Genomic DNA, 24,721 nt, shown 5'->3' with positions numbered 1-24,721 from the left:
AACTGTAATTAAAGGTAACCAGTTCAACTGTTCCGCACAGAGAAGGCTTGATGAATTAATTATTGGCAAATGTGGCAGAAAAACAAACTTTTTGTTTGTGGAGCAAAATCACAGTGTCCGTTTGCGATGATGGGCCATAGTTAATCCAAGAATAGTGGCACCTGTCTACAAACCATTTGAGGCCTTCTTTATATTTTAACATGTCAAGTTGCATCAACAGACCAATTTATTTGTTTTTAAGGACAATGCACCATTATTAAGATCCTACGTATATTACAGTGTCAACCATCACTTCCTAAATGCACTTGACTTTCCTTCACTTTTTAGTTATGAAGTTTTCTTAACTTTTACAAAAGACCTATATTATGGTAAAGCTCCATCCATGTGGGAGAGGCTTCCCTTCATTGCAAGTAATCTTCTCATGTATTTTTTTTTTGTCTATGTGTGTGTGTGTTGCCGGCAGGCTTATTGAACCTGGAGCGGCTCCTCAGGCAGTTCCTCATCTCCAAGGAGACCTTGTCGGTGCGCATGCTTGATGACAGCCAGGATCCGACCCCGCTGCTGAAGGAGATACGAGACGACAAGACTGCCACTATTATTGTTGACGCCAACGCCACCATGTCACACATCATTTTGGAACGGGTGAGTGTGGTAAACATTATAGCGCAGTTGTTTAAGAGCTGATTAGTATTATTTGAGTGTCTACAATCTTAGCCTTGCACTCATAGAAACTCCTCAGGATCCATGTTTATATAATTCTCACACATCTCAAAAAAGACAAGGAACTGAAATTGCCAGTGGCAAAAAAGTGTTCAAGGCTGAAAGTAATGGTAGGTGGAGAGAGTGATTTTTCAGCTGTTCGATAGTTTTTAGTCTTCAGTTTTGACTGTCTTGGCCTGTAGAGATAGAGATTGTATTCTTCACACACTGTGTGAGCACACTGAATAATGTACACAACGTATAAATAATGAAATATCCTTTGCACTGCCATAATCCATTTGGACTCTTGAATAGCAAGTAAATATATGAGGTGAAGTTATGTGCTTTTGGCGCTTGGCTCAGCATTTAAAGAACAGGGGGCCAGAGTACAAGAGTCGAAAAACAGACTGAAATAAAAAGCAAATGAATCTCGTCAGACAAACCTATTACATCAAATTATATGGATGAGAGCATTAAATCACGTTGTATTCCATGATTCATTGTCTGTAAGTGAGAACTCCACACAGTTGAGTGGATTAGCGTGAGTAAGAACAGACAGACTCAACAATGAAGAAGCTCTCTTAAGTTCATTGACATTAATTCATTGTTTTGTCTACATGCTATGGATAAAAACATAAAGCTGTGAAGCAAATTAAGTGGACTGTAATACTTTTATCTCTCTCTTATCTATTATCCATCTGTTTCTGCCTTTCCTAGAAACGCCTTTTGCATAAAAACGTAACTATGTAATAAACAAAGTGATAAAGTTCATGATGTGAGAGAAAAAAAGTTTACTGATGACATTAATCTCCGATGTGACTGCACTATTTCTGTCAGTAATGCATCGATGTGACCTTTCTGTGGTTGCTATCTCTGCTAATAGCGCACACCAGTAATTAACGTCAGCACACATTATAAAGCCCTTAGACACTTTGACTCCAACATAATGTTGACGCTTCTCTGGATTGGAGACTTCTATGGTTTGTAAAGAGCCTTGATCGCATCAGTAAAGGTGAGCGTGGGAGCAGAGGAAGCGAGGGTGCTTAGGCGGGAGCAGCATATGGCCTGTTTGTAATTAATACACACCTCATTATTTCTAGAAGACGATGGATGGATGGCTAGAGTGGAGGTGACAATAACTACAGAGGATACACAGAATGGGAGGGGGTGAAGGAGGGGAAGAGAGGAGCTAGAGAGAGAGGAGAGATCCTCGTGTGCACACATAGGCTCTCTTTCTCTTTCTGTCTCTTCCTCTTTTTCTCCCTCATGCCCTCCCTTATGTTCTGTCTCTCTCTCTATTCTAACTCAATCTCTCACCTCAATCAAGTGTTCAGGCTGCCATCAGTGGTCATCTAGTCACCATAGCAACCCTGGGCCACAAAGCAATGGGGGACCACAGTGGGATGTCTCGCTGTCTCTTTCTCTGTTTTCACACTGTCTCTACCTTTCTCTGTTTGTACATCCCCAGTTTAAATATGGAGTTCTCTTTCTCTCTCTCTCTCTCTTCTCTGTTCTCTCTGCTCTAATCATCTACCCATTTCACTTTCTCCACACCTCCCTCCCTCTGCGGTCTTGCGCCTCTATCCCCGTATCTCTCCTTCTTTTTCTTTGTTTTATTTTTCATGCCATCTGTCTGTTTGTCAAGAGGCATCCTGCAGTGGTGTGGTGGAAAGTTGGCAGTCTCCCCCCCCCTCATGAGGAGCGCCTAGTTGCCAAACATATTAAAGCCGTGTGCCAGCATACTTCCCGGCTCAGATTTGATTACATGGTCAAGTGCTAGGAATCGTTGTGATGATAAGAGTGGCCAGCTCGCCCAAAGGGGCAGAATTGGCCTTTGTCATGCAAGACATTCCCCCTTATTTGTCTGTTTACATCTTACATCAAACCCTCGTCACACAAAGGTCTCACTGTCTGAGGCTTTAGCATTCAGAGGGGTTTAGGTCAGCAGTGTTAGCATTCTGAATGTAATCTCGCTCAGTCAGGCCTGCGCTCTTGTGCACAGCTACACAGAACAAGAGCAGGACAGATAGTGAGCCCAGAATAAGGGGCCAGCACAAACCGTGTGCACTCTGACCAAAAGCTGCAGTAGAACATCAAGGAGAACAAAAAGAGAAAAAAGCCAGGGAAGCTTACTTGTAATGCAGTGAAAGGAGCTAAAAACTATGTTTTTCATCAGCTGCTTATTATGGTGTCACTGTGTCCTCTGAGTGGGATGCGGGTAGCAACCACATGCTAATTAGGTTATATTTCAATTTCTATTTGGTAAAGTATTAAAGGCATAGGTCATCCATGGAAAAGATACACGCTATTTTGAAATATGAACTTGCTACAGGATGGTTCTATTGAAGAGGAAAAAAACCTCAACCACCTTTCACCATTAGCTAACAGGTTCCCACTAATGTTTAGCTCGCATGGCCACCATGTTTAGTTTCTGAATAACAGTATGCTATATACTCAAAGAAAGCTCCTTTATATGCACGTAGTACCCTGGGCGAATGATCACTTTAAAGACATTGTGAGAGGTTGTTCAAAGTTTAATATAAAAAGTTGTATTACTCAGCAATGTTTTGGCTGTAATTATTGTTGGCAGCTTTCTCCTTCTTACTGTTTCATTATTTATGCTCTTGCTGAAAGTCTAACACTTAGATATAATATTCAAGGACCCAATGACATACACACGCACACACACATACACACACATACACACACACACACACACACACAGAGTTTAGTGTGTTTTGGAAAATATGACAGCTAAATATCTACTGTAAACCCTTAGTGTCAAGTTGTGGTGATGCACAACCTTAAATAAATCTCAGCATTGGAGCTTTTCCAAAAGGAAATGTGTAAATTTCGGTAGAGTCAAGTGTTGAAAAGCTTCACTCTGTGTAGAGTCTCAGAAGAGGCATGTTGTGTGGGCGGGAGGACAGGTGTAATTCATGTTCATGATGAAATTCACTCGAGGTGAAATGATAATGAATACTTACAGTATGACTTAAAAAAAGAGAACGTTCTTTCAAATGGTTTGGTGTGATATATGTACTAGGTATTTAGTGAATTTAATCGTGAAGCGCATTGCACCATGATTGAACAGAAGCCCATAGAGCAATGAATTTTTTGCTAATGACTTTAATGAAATGAAAGTATGAAAAGTTCACCCTGCCCTTCACAACTGCTCCTCAGTGCGACTCAGATTTAATCACATTGTAAGGCCGGGTATAGAGCGGCATACTAATACACCTCAGAAATTAATTGCTCCATTGAGAGCCATTGTCAGATAAGAATGTGTCTGGTCTTATCAGGATGTGAATTTGATCTCTCTGCTGCCTAGTGGAGCTTGAGCTGCACAGAATCACTGACCTCTCAACTTCTCTCTTCTTTACTCCTTCCCCTCTCTATTTTGTTCGCCCTCTCCCTTCTCGCTTTCTCTGACCTCCATCTAACATCTTTTTGTTCAAACTTCATCTCTTCCCCTTTCTCTTTTTTGTCCCTTTTGTTCTCCCTCTGCCAACTCTCTTCCTCTTACATTTCTCTTTATCTTATACCCCACCTCTCTCTCTCTTTTCCTCTCCAGGCATCGGAGCTGGGAATGCTGTCAGTCTACTACACTTACATCTTCACCTCTCTGGTAAGGAAATGGGAGAGGGTTTGGGCATTCTGAAATAACATAGTCTTCGAAAACTACAGCAGCACAGCAGCACTTTACTAACTAATACACTTTAACTTTTCCACCCTGCCGGCCCCGCTGGCAGTACAGTCATTACAAACAAAGGTTTTTTTCTTGGAAGTTTTTCCTTGTATGCATTAAGGGTCTAAGGCTGGTGGTGCCATTATATAGAATAGGTAGGCTGTTATGTCTTGCTAAAATCTGCTTTTGTGTGTCGTGTGATTTTTCTGATGTTTGTCCTATATTATTCTGCTCTACGGTTGAATCTTGATCAGTTAGATCTAGTTAGTCTCATTCTCTGCAATGTCCTTTGAGACATGCATGTGATAAATGGCTGCATGAAAAAACAAACTTTACAAACGCATGTTTCGCGGCCAAGCTTAATTGTTCAAACCCACAGAACTTTGTTTCAAATTCTAGTCAGTTTTCTAAAGATGCCAAATATGCTGAATTACAGGGAAATGTGTATAAAATAGTGCACAAGACATCTAGATTTTTGCCATTTGATGTACGTAATGGTCCAGCAATAAAAAACATGGCATCTTGGGTTTGAATATTTCAGTCAATATAAGTGAGCTATAGCTTCAGTGAAGCATTGGAACGAGCAGATACAGAATATATATGTGACACTCAGTATGGAAAAATAATAATAATAGTAACTTTGAAGCTACTTAAGGGGAAATTTAAGGGGAAATTCAGGGTGCAAGGAGTTCATTGGGACTTGTTAATGGAAATAATTAATGATAAAATGGCAAGGATTAAGAAGACTGGAGCCAAGACAGTGGAATTATGGCATTAAGAACACAGCTACAAAAGATTGATAAGTCCTTTTATGCAGAGATCGCTCCATTTTTCCCCCCGGTGCACTTGGAAATTAAAGAGATTGACCTCGTATCTGAGAATAATGGTCTTCAGGTACACAGAGTCTAAGGGATCTGTAAGAGATGCTGTAAGATTGTAAAGATAGCGGCTTGGAAAAGATTCTGCACTATAGTAAACTTCCCCAATAGCCGCTCCTTAATGGAAATTAATGAGGTTCGAAACGCTTTGCTCTAATAGCGCTATGGAAATGATTCATATCAACCTGATTTATGACTCATTAAGAGTGGGCCACCACATTCATGTTTTCCTCCTCAACTCCTCTTATTGTAGATCTCTTTCCTCTTCTCCTTTCCCTTAAATCGCTCCTCTTTCCTTTCTTTTGTATCTGCACCTAAATAAGCCCCCTCATCACTCTGTTGTGCGAGGGTTGCCGGAGGGCGCAGCAAAGCACACGGATTCATTGTAGACAGATGACGATCCCGCCACCATTTCCTAAAAATCGAGCCATCGCTCAGTCACAGCAGCATTAATAGCTTCAGCTAGCGTCATTAAAATGGTCGGCGGCGTGCCCCCGGCAGCCGAGGACATAATGTAGCGCTGGAGCCATGAGTGGGGAAAATACAAGCATTGTTGTCCCCTTAGTTGTCGTCATAACTGATTCATCCTATTTATCGTGTTTTCAAATGGCTCTACTGTATGTGAATCACGCATACTACACACACACACACACAAAGAAAACGGAAGGAGGAATAAAAAGGTGAGTTAGTTACATTACGTTCTGTCACAGTTCAGTTAATCAAACACCCACCTCCCAACTCACAGTGACAATACATCTCTGAAAATGACAATCGTAAATTGAATGCTTGGGCCAGTTTTTCATCCTCCCATTAAATTACACTCTGATTATGCCATCTCATTCAAGGTTAGGACATAATTTGATTGAAGAAGTCAAGTCATTTTTCCAAGAAATTCCCCCAGGCTGAGAGGCCTCTTCCTAATGGTACCACAGAACCAGGCAAGATAGATGATATAGAATGATTATACAATCCACTGATCTTTGTATGTGAGTGTGTGCGTGCACTCTTATGTGTGTGTGTGTGTGTGTGTTCCAGTCAAGGTATTACTATTCCCAATATCTTGGTGAGCAAATAGCATTTCTATAGTCTGTTTAAAGGTTATGTCTGTATTATTTACATTAAATCAAACTTACATTTCCCCCACGAGACAAATGGGAGGATGCAAGCCACTCTGGAATTCATAAATGACATTACATCTCAATCTACTTGTAAACCTCTGTAACTGGCCACTACTGATGATGGCAACAGTCAGAATCAAATAATTGTTGTTTTTTTTAATTCAATACAAACTACTCAAGACTCTTAAAAAAGAGTTTACATGAAGGCTCTTCCACCAGTGTCTCCACAAATCTGATGAGAATCTGGTACAGCTCATCACAAGTTTAATTAGAACCTCATTCATGTTTTTTCTGACTCAACCAGAGGACACATACATTTGTACATACAAGATTTCTTATTACTGCTTGACAGGTAGGTACTCCAGTATTAGCAAACATATGGCTACTACTGTGAAATCTTGGCACATGAAATAGATGATAGAGTCTGGTAAGATACCATGGACGAAAAATCCAGTAGTACAGATAGCAAGAAGAGGAAAAGGTTTATGACTGGCATGTTTTAAGTGTTCAGCAGTAATATGATCCACTCCACATGTCGTATTGTCACCTAACTTCATAATAGCATGGTGGATTTCCTCCGGCCGGACTGCCATGTTCTCTGTTTTATAACTTTTATAACCACAAATGCATTACTTTTAACACAGTTGAAAAAGTTGTGCTGTCGACACAGCTCAGCAATTTTATCTGAGCCACATACTCCATCAATATTAGATGGTAAGGAGGTTTTACAGTTGTTCATAACTCTGACCTCTTTCTTTTCTAGTTAATTTATCGTGTACAATCACATACTATAAACCAGAAACTTGAACAATGTGAACTGGTTGTAGCAACAGACAGACTTTGAGTAAGAGTGCTAGGTAACCACTGGTCTGGTTTCATCTTATCAGACTTCATCTCTTCTCCAGAGTTTTTAGAATAGGTAATGGCCATGATAACAGGGGTCAACAACAGTCTTTAGTAGCTCTTCACTCCATTTAACTTGCTCTTCTCCTCAACTCCCTCACCTTTCCCCTGAAAAAGCTTTTACATCAGGTGATCTGTGATCTTAAACATTTACCTAATGGTCCTTTAAATGACTTCCCTAAATACTGTATATAGTAGAAAAATATTTTTGGATACAAAAACAATTATGCACCACAAAAACACATTTCAGTGACTGCATTAATCCAGTTCAGAAGAATGCGGAGATTTGAACAGCAAGCAATAAACTGCACATTTTTATCTTGGTCTTTAAATATCACAAGCTTGTGGTGGGGTAAAAGAAATAGAGCAGTAATTTGATGTAATTGCCTGATGAGTTTTCTCAGTGTGGTGGCTTTAGGAGCCAGTGGTGAGGGGTTGCTGTTAGATGATTTGTTCGTGCTTTGACATTAGTTTGACTTCATTAAGCTTTGCAGGGTTCTCTCCAGGAAATGGTTTTCTTTTGTCTTGGAGAATGGTGAAGATGTTTTTCAGATATAGAGATCTCTTATTTTTCCTCCAAGGAAATCAAAACTAGCTTCAGCTATATATTATTTTTCTAAAGCAGTCTATGAGACTTGATCTGGTTGTCTTGTACAACTTTATTTTTATTTTTTTTAAGAAGAGTGGGTGGTGCACTCATCCTTACTATTATTAATCTTTATTTAGACAGTGGGAGAATAGAGAGCTAGACAGAGGACATAAAGCTCTGGCAGCTTCAGAGGTGGGAGGCGCACCACTCCACCATCTCTAGGCAAATACATAACTTTTTTGTCAGATTTATTTAAAAGATTGTGCCAATGTCATACAGTTCTTAGCTTATGATGTTCCCTTGTTGGCTTACATAAATCTGAATTCTACTGTCCACGATTTCAGACCGTTAGTCAGGGATTTAGTTTTAGGTTGCTTACCTCATGGCTCTCATTGACTGGAATAGATGCACACAGACTATCTGGGTATGCAGCTAACTTGCTATTTTATGCCTGTTAGCAAAATAATTACTTCTAATCATCTGACAGTCTGTTGACAGCACAGATGCCAAATTTAAACTTAGACAGGTAACAGAAATGCAAATGTTGAGGTTAAGATTTGATTCACTGAGCATTTAAGAATATGTGGTTTGGACAGGAATCCTCTCTGTTTATGTATTCAGATCAAAAGAGCATCTAATCCATCTAAATTGCTGTCAAGAGTTTCCAGTGTGTGTGTGTGTGTGTGTGTGTGTGTGTGTGTGTGTGTGTGCGCGATATAACTCCATCATGGCAAAACTTAAGCAGCTGAAAGATTGCAATGTAGCAACTTAAATTTATTGACAAGAAGAAGACGATCCATTAGTTAGTGCTGTCCAATAAAGCATAAATGCCCCAAAACTCTGAATACAATTACAGCACATTAATTAAAGACTAGAAATACTTTATAAAGTATAAGGCTTATAAATGGTTTAAAAAACGCTTGTACATAGTAAACAGTTTCAACTTTAGATTATGGGCCACTAAAACAAATCATTTATAATACATGACAAAAACATACAGCCCATAACATTACTTAATAATTCATGAAGCATTTCAGTAATACTTGTTAATGATCAACAAATATTTCATACATCATTCGTAAAACTAATGATAACTTTGTGAGTTCCTAAAGAAGGGGATGTGAAACTAACTATAAATATATTAACATTAGACAATGATGCATTAGATAGTGATGTACTAGCAATACTATTTTTCACTTCTGAATCAGACATAAAATGTTAACTTTAATGTTATTAATGATTTACAACTCAACTGCAATTTATAATATGAGTAACTTATTGTTATGAAATTCATAATTAACTTGTAGCTTGATAAGGCTTCTAAACGTTCATTCTTCTAAAGCTTTACCATCTTTTCGGCTGCTGTCCTCTCTCCTTCCCCTCATCTCCATCTCTCGATTCTCGCCCTCGATTCTCCTATTTTCTCCAGCCATTTCCCCCCTCTGTCTCTCTCCTCTGCTGACACTTCATTTATCTCTGGTCTTGACATCCCTGACTAACGATCTGCCAGGCTGCTCCCCTGCCTAATCTGTTTCCCCTGAATCATCTCAAGACGCTCGTCAACGTCCTCGTGCAGCGCCCCATCTCTAGTCAGGGGTTTGCTGCGCCTACTCTTGGATTTGGCTGCTTTCATTCTTAATTTTGGCTGTTTGTTTTGCTTTGTTTATACTGCTATTTGTTGTTGTTGCTTCTGTTGTTAATCTGGTGTGAGAAATGAGAAGAGGGAGAAGAGGCAGAGGTAGTCATTAAATTTTTTGCATCATAATTAAGCAAAGTTGTAGTAATGAACGTTAGTGAATGCTATATAATGTTTCAAACTATACACTATTCATAGTGTTCACCACACAGCCATCTTGGGAGGAAAATAACAGGTGATTGTAATAAATGAACAGGTGATTATGAGTCATGTGCATGGTAAACCACCATATTGCATGTGACATCATGGGAATACTATGAAAATGACTATATCATATAGCTATATGATTTGTGTGAATCTTCTTGCTGTCTTTCTCTCTCTCTCTCTCTTTCTCTCTCTCTCTCTCTCTCCATATTTTATAAAGGTGTTTTGTGTGTATGTGTGTGTGTGTGTGTGGGTGTGTGTGTGGATGTGTGTGTGACTTTATTACCTATATATAACAATAGCCCAGTCGATGTTAGGGTTTTTATTGAGAAGATGGATGTGAAAGAATGACCACCCATTGGCCATCATTAGAGATAATGATCTTCAGTGGATGCTGCCTCGGGGGAAGAGAGATGAATTCTTTTATTTGCCAATCCCTTCATTAACAGCCATAGGATTCAGATAGCAGCTCCCCGTAACGGTCTCTGAGACATGCCATGTGCTCCTCGCTACATTAATTCTGCTCTCCGACTTCCAAGGGACTGGCCTCGGATAATGTAAGGTAATGAATAATCTAGAAACAAGCATTCACTTCAGTTAATGATGCTGATCAGAATTAGACACGCAGGTGATGGGGAGGAAAAGAGGCAGACATCACTCAGATTCTATCTAACCGTCTTCTGTTTTTGTGCACTAAAGCTCTTAGAGCCTGTTTATTTTCCTCTTTACCCATTAAATCCACTTAATACCAGCCATTAACATCCTGGGCTTTAATTGGAAGATCTAATAGAAATCTTGCTCCTCGGTTCACAGTAATGGGGAAGTTAAAAAAGATATGCTATCCGGAGGCACCGGGCAGCTGGACAGCTCCACAGGGCTTTTGCAGGCTTTCTCCCCTTTTAGACATCTTTATATTTGAGTGTCAGTAGCTGACATCACACAGCTTCCTCAGTACTGTAGCCTTATAGAGGTCTCTTAGGTCTCTCTTTACTCTGCAACACACACACACAGATGCACAAGCATACACACATATCATGCCTATACGCTTCTCAGTTTCATGGACAAACACATGCACTCAGTCCTCGCTCCATGGCTTCCATCGGAGTGATTTGTATCCTGGGATCCACGCTACTCGGCAGGATTGAATAAATCACATGAGGTTGGCAGCGCCTCATCATATGTTGACGGGATGCCTAATGTCATTTGAAGGTTAGGTGAGCACAGGATTGGGCCTAGCTGTGCCTGGCAGGCCGCACTGTCGCTTTGCGTCGTCATTTTGAGTCCTGATAAAGGCATACGCGCTCTCTCCCTCTCTCTTTCACACATACACACACACACACACAAAATCTCACTTGCATCCACACAAACACTCAAACACACGCTTTCACACACAGCGCTGGCTGACATATTATCCCTGTCTGCAAAGCGAGGGCCATCACTCCACCCCCCCCCCTCCCACCCCCCACCCCCCCAACCCCTCGCACCCCACCGCCTGTTTGTTTTGTTCTTCATGTTCCATTTCCCCTCCACACACCCATGATCCCTCTTGTCACTGTAGTCATTGTCATGCATCCCTGCCTGAAGAGCTGCCAGCGCTCCCAGACTGTCTCTCTCTCTCACACACACACACACACACACACAAATGAGCACACTCAAATAAATAAACTCATGTACATGCTCACCCACACAAGACCCAACACCAGTCTCCATCCAGTCCCCAACCCACGCACTCACACACACATGCATGCATATGGCTGTAAGATCTTGGCCTTTGCAATTTGGTGCCTGCTTATCTGCCTCCCTGTCTGCCTGTCTGCTTGGCGGTAATAAGCTGCATATTTTTTGTCTTCTGGCGTCGTCACAAACCAGGAATGGCGAAATGGAAACAGGCTGCATATGTGCATGTGCACACAATGCAGATCCACATGCTAATAGTATGTGCTCTAATACACACACACACACACACACACACACACAGACACAAATTCCATCATTCACTCCTTCACCCTTCTGTTTCCTGCCTCTCCCCCTGCATCCCTCTCTCTCAGTTCATATTAAGTAGAGCTGATTGGCTGCTTTGTATAAAAGGGTGATGAGGGGAGTTAGCTTTTACTCCTGAAGCATGGCTGATGCTTTTTATTCACCAGTTAATCCCTATTCTTTCCCAGACATTGCCATTCTCCCCAGCATTTGTTCTTGGCCTGCTGGGGTCCTGGGCTTCGACATGCTCCCTGCTTCTAATTATTCCTCCCAACTCTGTCAATTGGTAAAATGCCGGATGATTGAATAAAGAATGATTGCCAATGAGAAACAGGTAAAATTTATGCCTGTCTCCCCTCCGCCTATGTCTGCCCTCGCCTTCTTTGTAATTCCACCTCTTCTTTCTTTCCTTACTGCGAAAACCTGCATCTCCCCTCTCTATCTCTCACTCTCTTTCTCTCTCTTGCTGTGTCTGGCCTTGATAACAATAATGTCTAGGCGATACAGAATTCAATTTCATAAGTTTATTGTTCTGGTAAAAAATTTTACCCGTATCTGCAAATGTGAATGAATGGGGGGAACATTGCTATATACAAAAAAAAGCATCACTTCACATCAACCTCGCCCTCCATCTCTGCTGAACATTGTGGTACAGAAGATTTATAAATCAAAAGAAAAAAAAAAAAAAGGCTCGTCAGTCAAACTGCTTTAGAGGGCAGCCACTGTGACTGTGAAAATGATTGGGATTTAATTAATTCCCCTCCACGGCTTATGTAAAGTTCATATTTTCCTGTTTAGACACAGAGTTTGAGAATCAATCAACTGAGTAATAGAAAAGGTAATAGGCTGCGTGGAAGGTGACAACAGAGAGTAGCATCCAGCCAGAATATAAACTATGTCATTATTATGTCAGATCGCCAAGTAATGTCTGCTTCCTACTCATGTGTAATGCAAAGATTTGAACGTATTGTTAACAGCTGGTATTAATTCACTAAGAGTAACATTTATTATATTGGTCCTTGACAGAGCAGTAGAAAAACTGTTAGCCATCAACACACCCAGTCCCCAGATGGAGGAACAAATGAGGTCTTTTAACGTTGATGTAATTAATGCTGGGGACACACTAAACATATTTACCCCAATTCTAACTTGGCCATTTCAAACACTTTTGAAGATCACAGTGAGCCCAAACTAGTCAGAGCAGATTTTGGGGCTGTCATGACAGATGGTTGGCACAAATTATTTGTGAGAAAGGGTCAGGGCTAGCCGGATATTCACACTGAATGGCCATTTCATTACCACTCCATTATTCAGCCTGAGATTGCCTCCTCGTTAGCCGTTTTCTGTGTGTGTGGGGGATGATTTTCCCCCTGAACCGACGCATCCGGCCGCTCTGACATTACGTCAGTCGACAGTGATGCTGTGCAGCCAGTTAGTCTCTACATCCATGGTTAGCCAGTGGATTTAGCAACTTTACCAAGAATGTCACTCGATTTTGACAAAAACATTGTTTTTGCAAAGACAATATGTTGGTTAAGGAGGTGATTTCAACAATTCTATTCTGCTGAAAATGAAAAACGGTTCAAACTTTAGTCCCACGCACAAAGGCGTAGATTGGCTCAATTGTTTCTCGGAGCTAGAAAAGCCGTTGACTAGAGCAACACCAGACTCTCTGAATCACCCAACAAAATCTGAAAAGTGGGTGGGACATGATTCAGAAGTCTGGAACCAGTCTAGGTCAGGGCCTTTCCCCCGATGTCCTATGATGTGCATATGAGTGCATATTAATGCATGTTGGATTGTGTTTGGGAGTTCTTTGTGAGATTAGAGGTCCCGACATCAGTGACGTCAGCAGAATAATCTCAATTACTTTGTTAAGGGTGGTATCCCCTTCTTGCCTAATCATCTTGTGTTAGCATGTTTACAACTGAGAAACAAAAATTCTGTGAAATCTGTTGTGTGTGTATGTGTGTGATGCAATGAGTTTTCAAAAATAGTGTGAATTGTAAGTCTTCTAGTGTGTTCCCAGCCTAAGTTTGTTAACAAAGATAATTGGCTATCCAGCGCCCTGTTTGTTTTTGACTGCCTTATGATAGTGGAAATGTGTTTTGAGGCTGTGTGAGAGACTGCCAAAGACCTGGCATGCTAATTGTGATTCTGCCCTCCTTGCCTTATCACCCTAAACATAGTTTTCCAACGGCGTTATAAGAAACTCTGAAAAGACCAGTTGTTTACCATAAAATTATCTCCATTTTAACAGTATGTTAAGACGTGAGGTTCTCTAGTCTGTTTCTTGCCTAACAGATTAGGCAGATGCTGACTGGATGCTTGTGTAAATGGAGGCAAACAATGTAGCACTAGATGTTCCTCCCTTCATACTCAGTGCTTTATAAGTGTGAGGAGTTGCAGCGTATTGATTATTGTGTGTCAGCCCTATTACCACCACTCTCCCTCTGAGCCCCATGTCTGGATGACTCAGTGTTGACAATTGTATTACAGCCTATTATCTTCCAAATCCCAGGGCTTGAGTCTCAGCATACTGTAGGGTCTTGTTAGGAAACTTGAAATTGCTTGCTGACTTCATACCTGGCTTCTTTTCTGTGCCCCCCTTTCTGACTTCCTTCCTGCCATCATCCAGCAGTAACTCCCCATCCACCTTGCTACCTCCTTCTTTTCTTCTGCCTTCCCACCCTCTCTCCTTTCCTTCCTTCTGTCTTTCTTTCTTCCCTTCTTCCTTCCTTCCCCCTTCCTTCCTTCCACCCCTTTCCCTTCCTTCCATTCTTTTTTCCCTTCATCACCTGCCTTGAAGCTGTCTTATACTGCATGATAAGCTGTGAATTTGCCAACGTAAAGTCACCATGAAATGCATTTGCAATATCACACCCCATCAAGCTGAATCTGCAAAAGAACTTACATGGATCTGTATGCTTTTTTAGTAGTGACTTCATTTAGCGGATAATTCTCACTATCATGCTTGTAAATGCCACTGACTCTGTCTCATAAGGACATGGATGCTCCTGTGTATGTGGAACCACCACTTACCACTAATGAGCTTGTTAATTACTAATTAACTGAAAGATAGTGACATTTTTGAAAACTGTGAACATTTTCTCCCCTGGCCGTCTCTTTGTAAATCATTTCTCGGCTGTAAATCAGCACTGGAGGGCTAATGCGGTTATTGTTCTGTCACCCCTCCTACCACTCTGTTACCCCTCTTCCTTTCTCTTTGAAACGTAATTTCCATTAGCTAATTATCAAACTGCGTTTGTGTATGTGCGTCTATGTGTGTGCATGTGTCCGTTCGCACACATACATATATGCGTGTGTGAGTGTTTATGTGTGTGTACGTCCACACGTGTGTCTCTGTGCTTTCGTATTCTCCCACATCAAGCATCTATTAGCAAGCCATTAGTGATGTTTACATCAACTATTATGTCCAGCTTTTGAAGAATTACTTAACTATTATTATATTCTGATTATCACATCAGGCAAAGAACTGTAGGCAACCAGGTCGATACACAGCCACCTTTAGCTGATTGTGGAGGAGTGTCTGATCAAGATGAACGAGAGGAGAAGGGGAATCCAATAGTCTTGTTTCTCGCTCTAAAATGTCTTGTTCTATCTTTTAGGCAAGTGAGGTCGTTTATGAAGTTGCCATATTTTTGTTGGATCATAAAGGAACTTTGGACATGGTCTCACAATCCCAGCACAGATATAACATTGAGGCCTTTACTTAAAGGTCCCATAATCTACACTTTCCAGTGTTTTATTTTATGTCTTGAGGTCCATTCAAAGCTGTTTGTGTGGTGTCATGTACCAAAAACACTCAATCCATTTTTACACATTCATTTTCCAGCATCTCTCTGAGCCTTGCCAAGAACAGGCTGTTTTTGTTGCTGTGTCTTTAAGGCTCATCAATATTAACGGCCCTCTGTTCTGATTGCTAACCGTTTCAAGAGTAAAACGTGAGACACCACAGCCTGGCAGCTACAGGTAGGGAAAACTCTCTGTTAAATAAACAATGGCAACCGCTCAACCGCTTTGAAAAAAACACTTTGTTACCCTATTATTTCTTACAGAAATGATCATGAGTGAACCTTTGTTACACCACAAAGTTACAGAAGTCCAAACAGCTTGATTAGAGGCTCGGTTTTCTAATATGGATTGTGTGGATTTAGTTGGCTACCGTGCGTTTTGATCCTTTCACGATGTTTAAATAGCACATCCAACTCCTTTATAATCAAAGAGGCAAGGAACATTTTTTCTACAATATGGGACCTTTAACATTTGCACTGGAGCTAATGCAAATGCGGCTGTAAAAGTGACGCTTCTAAGTCACTGACCAGGTGTACAAGCATGGAAGACACTGAGGCACACTTTTTTAACTTAATTCATATGTATTTGAGGTGTATTGATTATAGCAGTTTCAGTCAGGAACATTCTTGTCGAAGTTAAAACCATTATAGCACAAATGGTTATACAGTTGTATTTGGCGGTACAGGTTCTGTTCTCTTGGCTGCTCCCTGTTTGAATCCAAGCAGCATGCTAAAGGTTCAGCAGGGAGCACAGTCAAACCTCCCAGCGGTTTACAGAACAGAACAGCAGACACATATCATTGAGATGTGGAATATACGTAATTTCAAGAGAAAAGCCTACAGAAACATATACCATAGCAAGTATATTGATTAGTAAGGAACCAGACAGCAGGAGGCAGAAAGCAGCACAACAACAGCAGCAAGTGGCAGGTAGGAGCCACAGGGATGAATGAGGAGCCGACAGTTTAAATAGACGCCTTGTTTGAAGTGCCGAGCGTTGGTTTATTTTTGTTGGATCAGCTGATGGACAGCTGATGAAGCACGCATGACTTGTCCTGCTTGAACTAACACGATGCTTCAGTTTCAGCTTTGTGAGCTGTTTTTAATGTGTAGAAAAGCATACTGTCTCAAAATACAGTTGTGCACTGCATATTTAACAGCTTTCATTTGCATTACAATGCAGAACACCCTGCAGATCCCAAAAATATTGGCTGCAGAATTGGCTGCATTTTTGACTGGGCTGATAATAGTTGTGTAGAAGAAAGAATTTATAAGAAAACACTCTTACATTCCCTGCAAAACAAAATGAAACAAATGTCGCTGAAGAAGGAACTAACAAAAAGCTCACTAAGACAATAAACCAAGTAAATCAAAAGGGCTTTTAAAACAGCACTAAAAGGCTTTCCTGGGGAAGCCCACTGAGAGCAGCAAGCAGCTAGACAGGGTTACTGAGACATCTACTATACATGCCCGGTAATTCTATGTAATATGACAAACAGAAAACAAAGCACAAAACTGGGAGTTCAATGAAATGCTTATTCAAAACTAAAAGTGAAAGAGGCAGCAAATCCTCTCTCTTCCTGGTGTAAAGGACCACAATGAGCCCCTGCCAACATCAGTTTGCCGACTAGAGCGCTGAGCCGGCAAGGCTCTTAGCTAGTCAGCATATACGTATTAGCCTAGTGTTATCTTAACCCTGGGCTACCAGTTGGCCCATGGTTATCTTAGCCCCTTTTCACACACACACACATTTAACCCATGGCTAGCCTAGGGCTAATGATTCACACAGCGTTCTTCTTAGCCCGGCGCTTACATGTCCGAAGGTACACGCAATCTATGTTTACATGAATGACACATGACTCCACAGCCTATTAACTAGCAACAATTATTCTACGGCAATTGGGGTGTTATGCAAAAACGAAACGATCTATAAACATAAAAATAACTCTGTCTCTGCCTGCAACCAGTTAGATCTCTTTGACAGGTTTCTTTTCCTTCCCTATTTTTTTATTTTTCTTCTTTTTGCTTTTGACTTCTGTCACAATAGTATAATGTTCCATGGTAATAAAAACACTTGAGCCCAGGGATGCCACGCAGCGTTGCTTAGCAACGTTGTGAAGTTATTTGATTGGACAACACACAAGGGACACATAGTCTCCCAACCTTTTTCACACAGCCAACAGCTAACCCTGTTTTTAAATGAGTTTCTGAGGATAACCCTGAAAAGTCGGGAAATGTTTTTTAGCCCAGGGCTAAAAGACAAGTTAGCCCAAGGCTAAGGAAGCACTTAGCCCCCGGCTAAGTGCTGTGTGAAAAGCCTTTTTAAGACAGTGGCAAAGTGCCAAAAAAAAGGGGAACTTCTAGACTGTCCTGTGGTTCATTTGGCTGAGATGCCTAGCATACAAACGCAATGTCTTGGGTTCACAATCGACCTAGAACCTTGTTGCTTGTTGCATCCCCTCTCCCATCTTTTTCTGTCTTCACTGTGAACTGTCTAATAAAGCAGAAATGCCATAAAAATAATCTTTAAAAGGGCATTTCCCCAGAAATGCTATGGGTCTGGGGACATAATGTTCCCCGGGGAGAAATATCAGAAAATCTGCATTTTTTCTGGTGAGTTTTGTACAGTGGCATGTACATACCCTCTTTAGGGAGAAAATGCAATATACTTGCATTTCTAACCACTCACCAAGATTCATAAGTAATCCAATCTAAAAATTACAGGTATAAAATGAAATGCAAATTGAAATGCAACACGAAATGTGAAATATCAAAATATCATGAAATATCAAACAGAACCTACCAAAGTATGATAAGCAAGTGATAAGCAAGACAGTTTCCGTTTCCATACAAGAAAAGAAAACATTCGACCAGCATTAGTATTTCTAGATTATGTCACTCGGTTTATACAAAATAACTAGAATCTATTCATAGTTTGGCTTGGTATTTAAAAAATCTGACCAATATTCAGACCAAAACTAATCACACATTTAACTGTTAAAATTACACAAGCGAAATAAATGTAGGCCTGGGTTTAAAATTGTGTTTACAGTCCAGCCCTAATGGTTGCCTCGCAGTGCAGTCTGGCATCTCTCACAATCTTGGCAGTTTTTCCATCCGAAGGAGCTCCAGACATTTTATCTGCACACATTAGAGAACAAAGCAAGTGTCTTATTATGGAGAGGATGAAAACATTCCTGTGGCCTTAAATGCTTACTGCTTATCAATGTAAGCTGTTGAAGAGAGGGAAGTGCACCAGGTTTGAATAGACTACATATAGTGGAAATACTACAGTATAAATGCCTTTCAGAGTGGTTATATGACCCTTTTAGCTTATAACTCCTCAGTTGATCAGTGTTAGTGATGCTCCTTTTAAAAGCTCTTTTGGTGTTTCAGTTTGAAAAGGGCGCCAAGGACAAAAGGGCAGGGGCAATCATGCTTGAATCACACATTGGCCCTTTATGGATGTATAGTTGGCCTCTGCTGTGTAAAGCCTGCCATAAGACATCCCCTGTACATTGTATGGTTGTCGGGCTCTTCTTTTCCTTGGTCCTTCTAACACAGAGAGGGGTAAAGTATGTCTTGCCTCAAAGTAGCTGAGGAGTTACTTGGTCTTGATGAGAAACACTCAGGAGATTGATGTGAAACACTCAGGGCTTCACCGAGATGAGCAGAGTTTAGATGGAGTCTCATCTCCATTATCTGCAGCTTCTCTTTCTGTCTTGTTTTTTCTGTCTCAATATCTCAGCCACCCACTTCTCCACCCCACTGCCGACTCTGCAGCCTCAGAGGTCTAGGAACTGCTTTCTGTATCCAAACAAATTATCTGTTGTTTGGACCCACCGCATCCCAGCTTTTCAATCAGAGAGAGCATTAATAAGTAATTTGAAGTAAAAAAAAATCCCTTTAAAGGCGTTTCTGTTCGAAATTTCATTTGCTTTGTGTCTTTTCAGCTGTTTTGTTCCTCCATAAAATTCTGCTGGGATTTGAATGAATAGCTCACTGGGAAAGATGGCCTGTTTCAGATTCCAAACATATGCTGGTGTCTGCAATATTCATGGTGTTTTTGGCCTCCACCAGCCCAAGAATTATTCTGGGCATAAGGTCTGTGCCTCACAAATAGGCTGTTATTGTTGCAGGTCAGACATAATTCTATGAATAATGGATTCAAAATCGGTCATTTATTTCCCAACACTCAGCAGGAATGCAGCCAGATTGTTTTGATGTATGCGGCTATTAAATGCTTTGAAACAAAGCTAATGTATCAACCTCAGCGCACTGCACTAAGATTAATAGTATGTAGATTTCATGGTCATCTTGCAATGAACGAAAACTGGCTGGGCCATTGAGAATGATGTAATGATGATTAGTGACCTGTGCAAGAGGGATGACTTGGGCACAGTTGACAATGGTGCACATGCAATGTCCTGTATTTGTCCCGATACTGTCTTGCTAGTTGAAATATCCAGTCAGCTACTGTATGACTGCGTGTTGCAAGAAACAGGGGGAGATGCCTGAAGCATTTACAGTTCCAAGTTGCAACTGCAGCAGGCTGCAATATTGTGATGGACTTGATGAAGAGAAAATTCAGCAAATCATTTATCCAATTTTGCTATTACATCCCTGGTTCATAAGTCTATGAGCATGACATTTAGTGATGCTCCCTCTCGCCTCCTCCTCTCCTCCCATCCCTCGCTCACTGAGAACCTAGTAATTAAGAGGCTGCAGGAGGCTTTAGAGCTCAGCCTGAATTTACATGGCAATTGATATGAGCATGAAATGACTTATTGCCAAAAACACTGCATGAACATTCCAGCTATTAGAGAATAATCAGTGTGCCACTAGAATTGGATTGAGTTAAGAAGACCGGACTAAGACCTAAATGCTTTAGCCTGCTATACCCCCCAGTATAAAAGGAGGGATATAATTAATTCATATTTTATCATTTGGAAAATCAATATGCAATTTACAGAAATGTTACTCAATCATAGGCTACTGGAGTCTGTCCCTTCCACTGCAGTGCTGCCTTGCCAGATAAGGAGTGGAGATGATTTTGCTCCTTCAAAGTGTTGATGATGATTATCACCACTGAAAGCTGACTGGCACAGGGTCATTTTACAGAACAGAAAATAATAGCCTTACTGTCAGTGACTACATTAACTGAAGGAAATGCCATTTGACTGTCGGTTCCCTTAACTGTATTTCTGCTAATGTTGCTCACCAAGGAAACCTCTGAAAAGACGTGAAGAATCTTAACTTAAGTGATGGCACACCTACTGTACTGGCTACATACTGGGCATTGTCTCTCCTTATTGTAAAGTACATGCACATTATATCCCTCTGCAAGAAGGTGTTGAATCATAGCAATACTGTAGCCTGGTAAGACCATCCTGATCACGTGACCGCATATTCTGTTTCGCTCCACGGATCAGTCTGGACTTCTAGTCGCCCACATCGATTTCAGTGGGCGGGAGTACTTGCCTTGACAGACAAACTCCTTCAGCCAATCAGCTTGGCGAAAACGTATTTTCTGCCGAGAAACTCCACTAGTGCATACTCTTGTTTCATTGTTATTGAGTCTATTTCTGCAATAACTGCACTTATGGCTGTGTTTACTCTACTAACGTTAACGTTACCGCTCGTTGCTTCCGGAGACGCCATTACTGTTTTGCCAGCGGCGGCCTGTATTTCACGTCATCAACTACGCCGCAGTCCCTGATTGGCCCAGTTACATTGTAATTTCAGGAAATCCATGTGGGCAGCTAGAAGTCCAGACTGATCCGTGGAGCGAAACAGAATGTGAGGTCACGTGATCAGGATGGTCTTACCAGGCTAGCAATACTGTGTGACAGTCGTTAATAGTCCTTACTTTATGTGAAAGCCCTGCTCATGAGTCATTCCATGCACAACGTCTTGTTTGATTTTAACTGACATTGTTGCAGCATTTCTTTACCTTACCACTGGCATGTGGCTCCCAACTTCAACAAACTAAAGTAATTCTAACCTCACTTTAACCCAAAAAAATCCAGCAGGAATAGAAGTTCTTCAAACAAGCGAGCAAATTTTAGATGACTAAAATGCATTGAAATACTGAGACTATTCATATTCAAAATATAAAAAAACTTGTGACAATATGAAACAGCATTCTAAAATTCCCTGCACAGCGTGCATATATATTCCAAAAAAAATCCTGTATAGTCTAACTTGTATTTGAAAGGATTATCTATCAACTGAACATTTCTGAAAATTGTGAGCAGTCAGTTCAGATATCTGAGGTTCAGATACAGGAGGTTCAGCTGTGCATGCAGCAGAGATGCAGCCTAATTCATTGGATGTCCTTGGAGCTTAGAGACTAAAGCTCACTATAATCTCAGCATTTCCATCCTATTTAGGGAGGCGGGATCGATGGACAAAGAGAAGGCTGAGAGAGCCTGGTTGATTCGAAGAGGTTTTCTCCTCATTTTGGATATCCTGTTTAGGATGGTGGATTTACAGAGGGTTACCGTATTGTCGTTTCAAAGCAGTACGTGTGTGTGTTTTGTGTGTGTGCGTGGTTCATGGCAGGCTATCCCAGTATCAGCCGTATGACTCCTCTAGGGATCTCATTATTCACTGCTCAAACTGACTGCATCACAACAAACACAGAGTGGCCACACAGTCCGGCATTTGTGGTTGTGCATGTGCACGCATGCACGTGTGCGTGGGTGCACGCACAAACGGTTCGTTGCGTGCAAGTGGTGTCTGTGAGAGAAAGCGACTGAGAGGGACAGGATATGGGATAGAAACCCGTATGAGATGACAAAATAGACGTGAAAGAATAGATGCAACAGAGACACACGGAGGCTTCCAGACCGTGGGGTTTTCGAGAGGGAAGAGGGCAAGAATTGAGGAGGTGAAGCAGCAGTTTTTGGTTGGTTGGCCCGGGTCTCGGCTGCTGATTGATCTCCAGGTGACAGCCGGTGTCAGGGGGCCCATGGCCAGGCTGTCATTCCCTCTCGCTCTCCTTCCCTCCCGCCCCCCTCTCATCTTCGCTCTGTCGCTCTCTCTTTCTCCCCCACTGCTTCTTAAGCCCTCAGTTGTGCCAGCCAATCTCTCCCCTACTTCCTCTTTTCATCGATTCAACTCCTATCTCTCTCTCTCTCTCTCTCTCTCTATCCTCCTCATCATCCTTCTCCTCCTGCTCCACTCTTCTTGCACCTTCAGTGATGACAGTTGGTTTCTCTACTGCTCTCTTCTACCCTCCAACTCTGCCTTTTCCATTTCCTCACTGCTGGGCACCAACTGTCCTCCACCACACTCTCCATTCCACACCGCCTATTCAGCATGCAAGAGAGCATAATTGCTCATGTGGAGGGATGTGGTGTGTGTGTGTGTGTGTGTGTGTGTGTGTCCGGCCATGCGTGGGTGCGTGCATGCATGCGTGCGTGTGTGTGAGTGTGTGTGTGTCAGTCTCTTTGCCCTGAAAGCCTACAAATGCGGCACATTATTTTTCTTCAGACATAGCCTAAGGATATTTTGGTGACCTTGGTCTTCAGTGTGTGTGTGTGTGTGTGTGTGTGTGTGTGTGTGTGTGTGTGTGTGTGTGTGTGTGTGTGCGTGCGTGTGTGTGTGTGTGTGTGTGTGTGTGTGTCTTTTGCTCAATTATAGCACATGCACTCTCCAGTTTGTGTTTGTGCATGTGCTTGTGTGTGTGTATGCGCATGCACTGTATACATGGAGGCACCCTTGAGGGGCATGCTTAATGATAGGCTCGTTTGCACAGCCCTGCCTCTAATGATCTATTAAAGTACACTTAGCCAGTAATTATGTGGCCACTCCCAATAGACTTGTCAGGCCCCACAAGGGAGAGCTAAAGATAGGGGAAGGAACAGCCAACGGGTTCCATAACATGTATGAATCAATGATATTATGGCCCAAACGTTTGTTTTCAGTTTGTGATAAGTGCAATAGAGGAGATTGTCAAATATGATTTCTTTTTCACTAGGGGATCTCATAGATGGTTAGCTTTTTAAGATGGGGCAGTTTGTTTCTCAAGCTGCTGCATTTAGGTCTCTTTTTCATTCAGACATACGGTCAATTTATATCCAGTGCTTGGATTGAATTACAATTTTCTATGAAGCAAAGTAAAATGGAAAATCGGGAGAGTCAGGCTATCAAATTCTCACTGAATAATATTTTTCAAACCCAGTAGGATACTTCTACACAGAGCAGACTACCTCTTCTCTTAAAAGAAAATTAGGCCATTATCCTAGTCATTAACAGAATTGTCTCTTGAAGTTTCAACAGCAGCTAGCACTCCCTTACACTTCAATGTCTCATTCTCCAATTAGGCCATACATATCCTTCTAATTGTGTATTGTGCACAACTCTTTTTCTTCCCCAAATCATGATATACTGTCTCCTCTTCATACTCTCCAGTACCAAAACTCACTTTCTCACAGTCCTTCTGCCCACTTTATCTTTAATTATCGACTGTGTTTTTGTTTCCATTTGTTCTGTATTTTTCTTCTTTTCTTCTTTTGATTCTTCAACTCTTTGTGCTGTGTGACTTTTGTGTGTCTTTTGCGCTCTCTCTCTATCTCTGTCTGCCATCCTTCACCACTCCCTTTACCCCCCTATAATTGTGTGGCCTTCTCATCACTCTCCCTTGGAATGAGTTTGTTAGAAGAGTTGGACAGAGTTGCTTGTTGTTGACATGTGTCAGAGGTTCCCTGCTACATCCTAGCGTGGCTAACCCCTTGGGATTTCAAGGCTTCATTCTGTGTCTGAGAGGTTGGCACCCGGGGGTCATAGGCCTCCCACACAATATCCGCTGTTTCGTTCTCTCTTCCTCTCGCTCGAGTCTGTGTCAGCAGAGTCACCTACTGGAGTCTTCACAGTGGAGTGATTAATCTCAGTTTCTAACTTTGATTTGGTCCTTTTTGGCCTCTTACAGCGTGTCCACCTCCCCTCTTATCAGTTACTTCCACATTCCCATTCACTCACTCCTTTTGTCTGTATGTTCGTTATCTGATTCTCTCTAATCCCTCCTCAGCCGTCCTCCTCTTTCCGATCAAACCAGCCAGTTACCATTTTCCCATTTATCATTTTTGTGTAGTGGAGACTTCGATATCTCCAGGAGCCAGCAAAGATTCCCCTTTGACTGACTAGAGGATGTATTTTGTTTTGCTGCATGAGTTACTCGGGCTCTAATCCAGTCTGTCTGACTAGT

The 24,721-nt window shown here is 41.5% G+C and overlaps 1 protein-coding gene across 1 annotated transcript in view; it reads left to right on the top strand.

The window, feature by feature from the left end:
• grik4 (glutamate receptor, ionotropic, kainate 4) overlaps positions 1-24,721 on the top strand; it is a gene marked incomplete at its 5' end in the record, with an annotated part of 106,900 nt that overhangs the window by 28,406 nt on the left and 53,773 nt on the right. Inside the window, 2 exon segments of the mRNA XM_071520537.1 lie at positions 464-642; positions 4,274-4,327. Coding sequence (XP_071376638.1) covers positions 464-642; positions 4,274-4,327 — 233 coding nt within the window.

The sequence above is a fragment of the Centroberyx affinis genome, unplaced genomic scaffold (assembly GCF_046629955.1).
Source record: "Centroberyx affinis isolate AG114_WGS23_722 - 3 ecotype Tasmania unplaced genomic scaffold, CSIRO-AGI_Caff_v1 ptg000807l_1, whole genome shotgun sequence".
Classification (NCBI taxonomy): domain Eukaryota; kingdom Metazoa; phylum Chordata; class Actinopteri; order Beryciformes; family Berycidae; genus Centroberyx; species Centroberyx affinis.
Note: the sequence above shows the minus strand (reverse complement) of the source record. Positions and strands in the feature narration are given on the sequence as shown.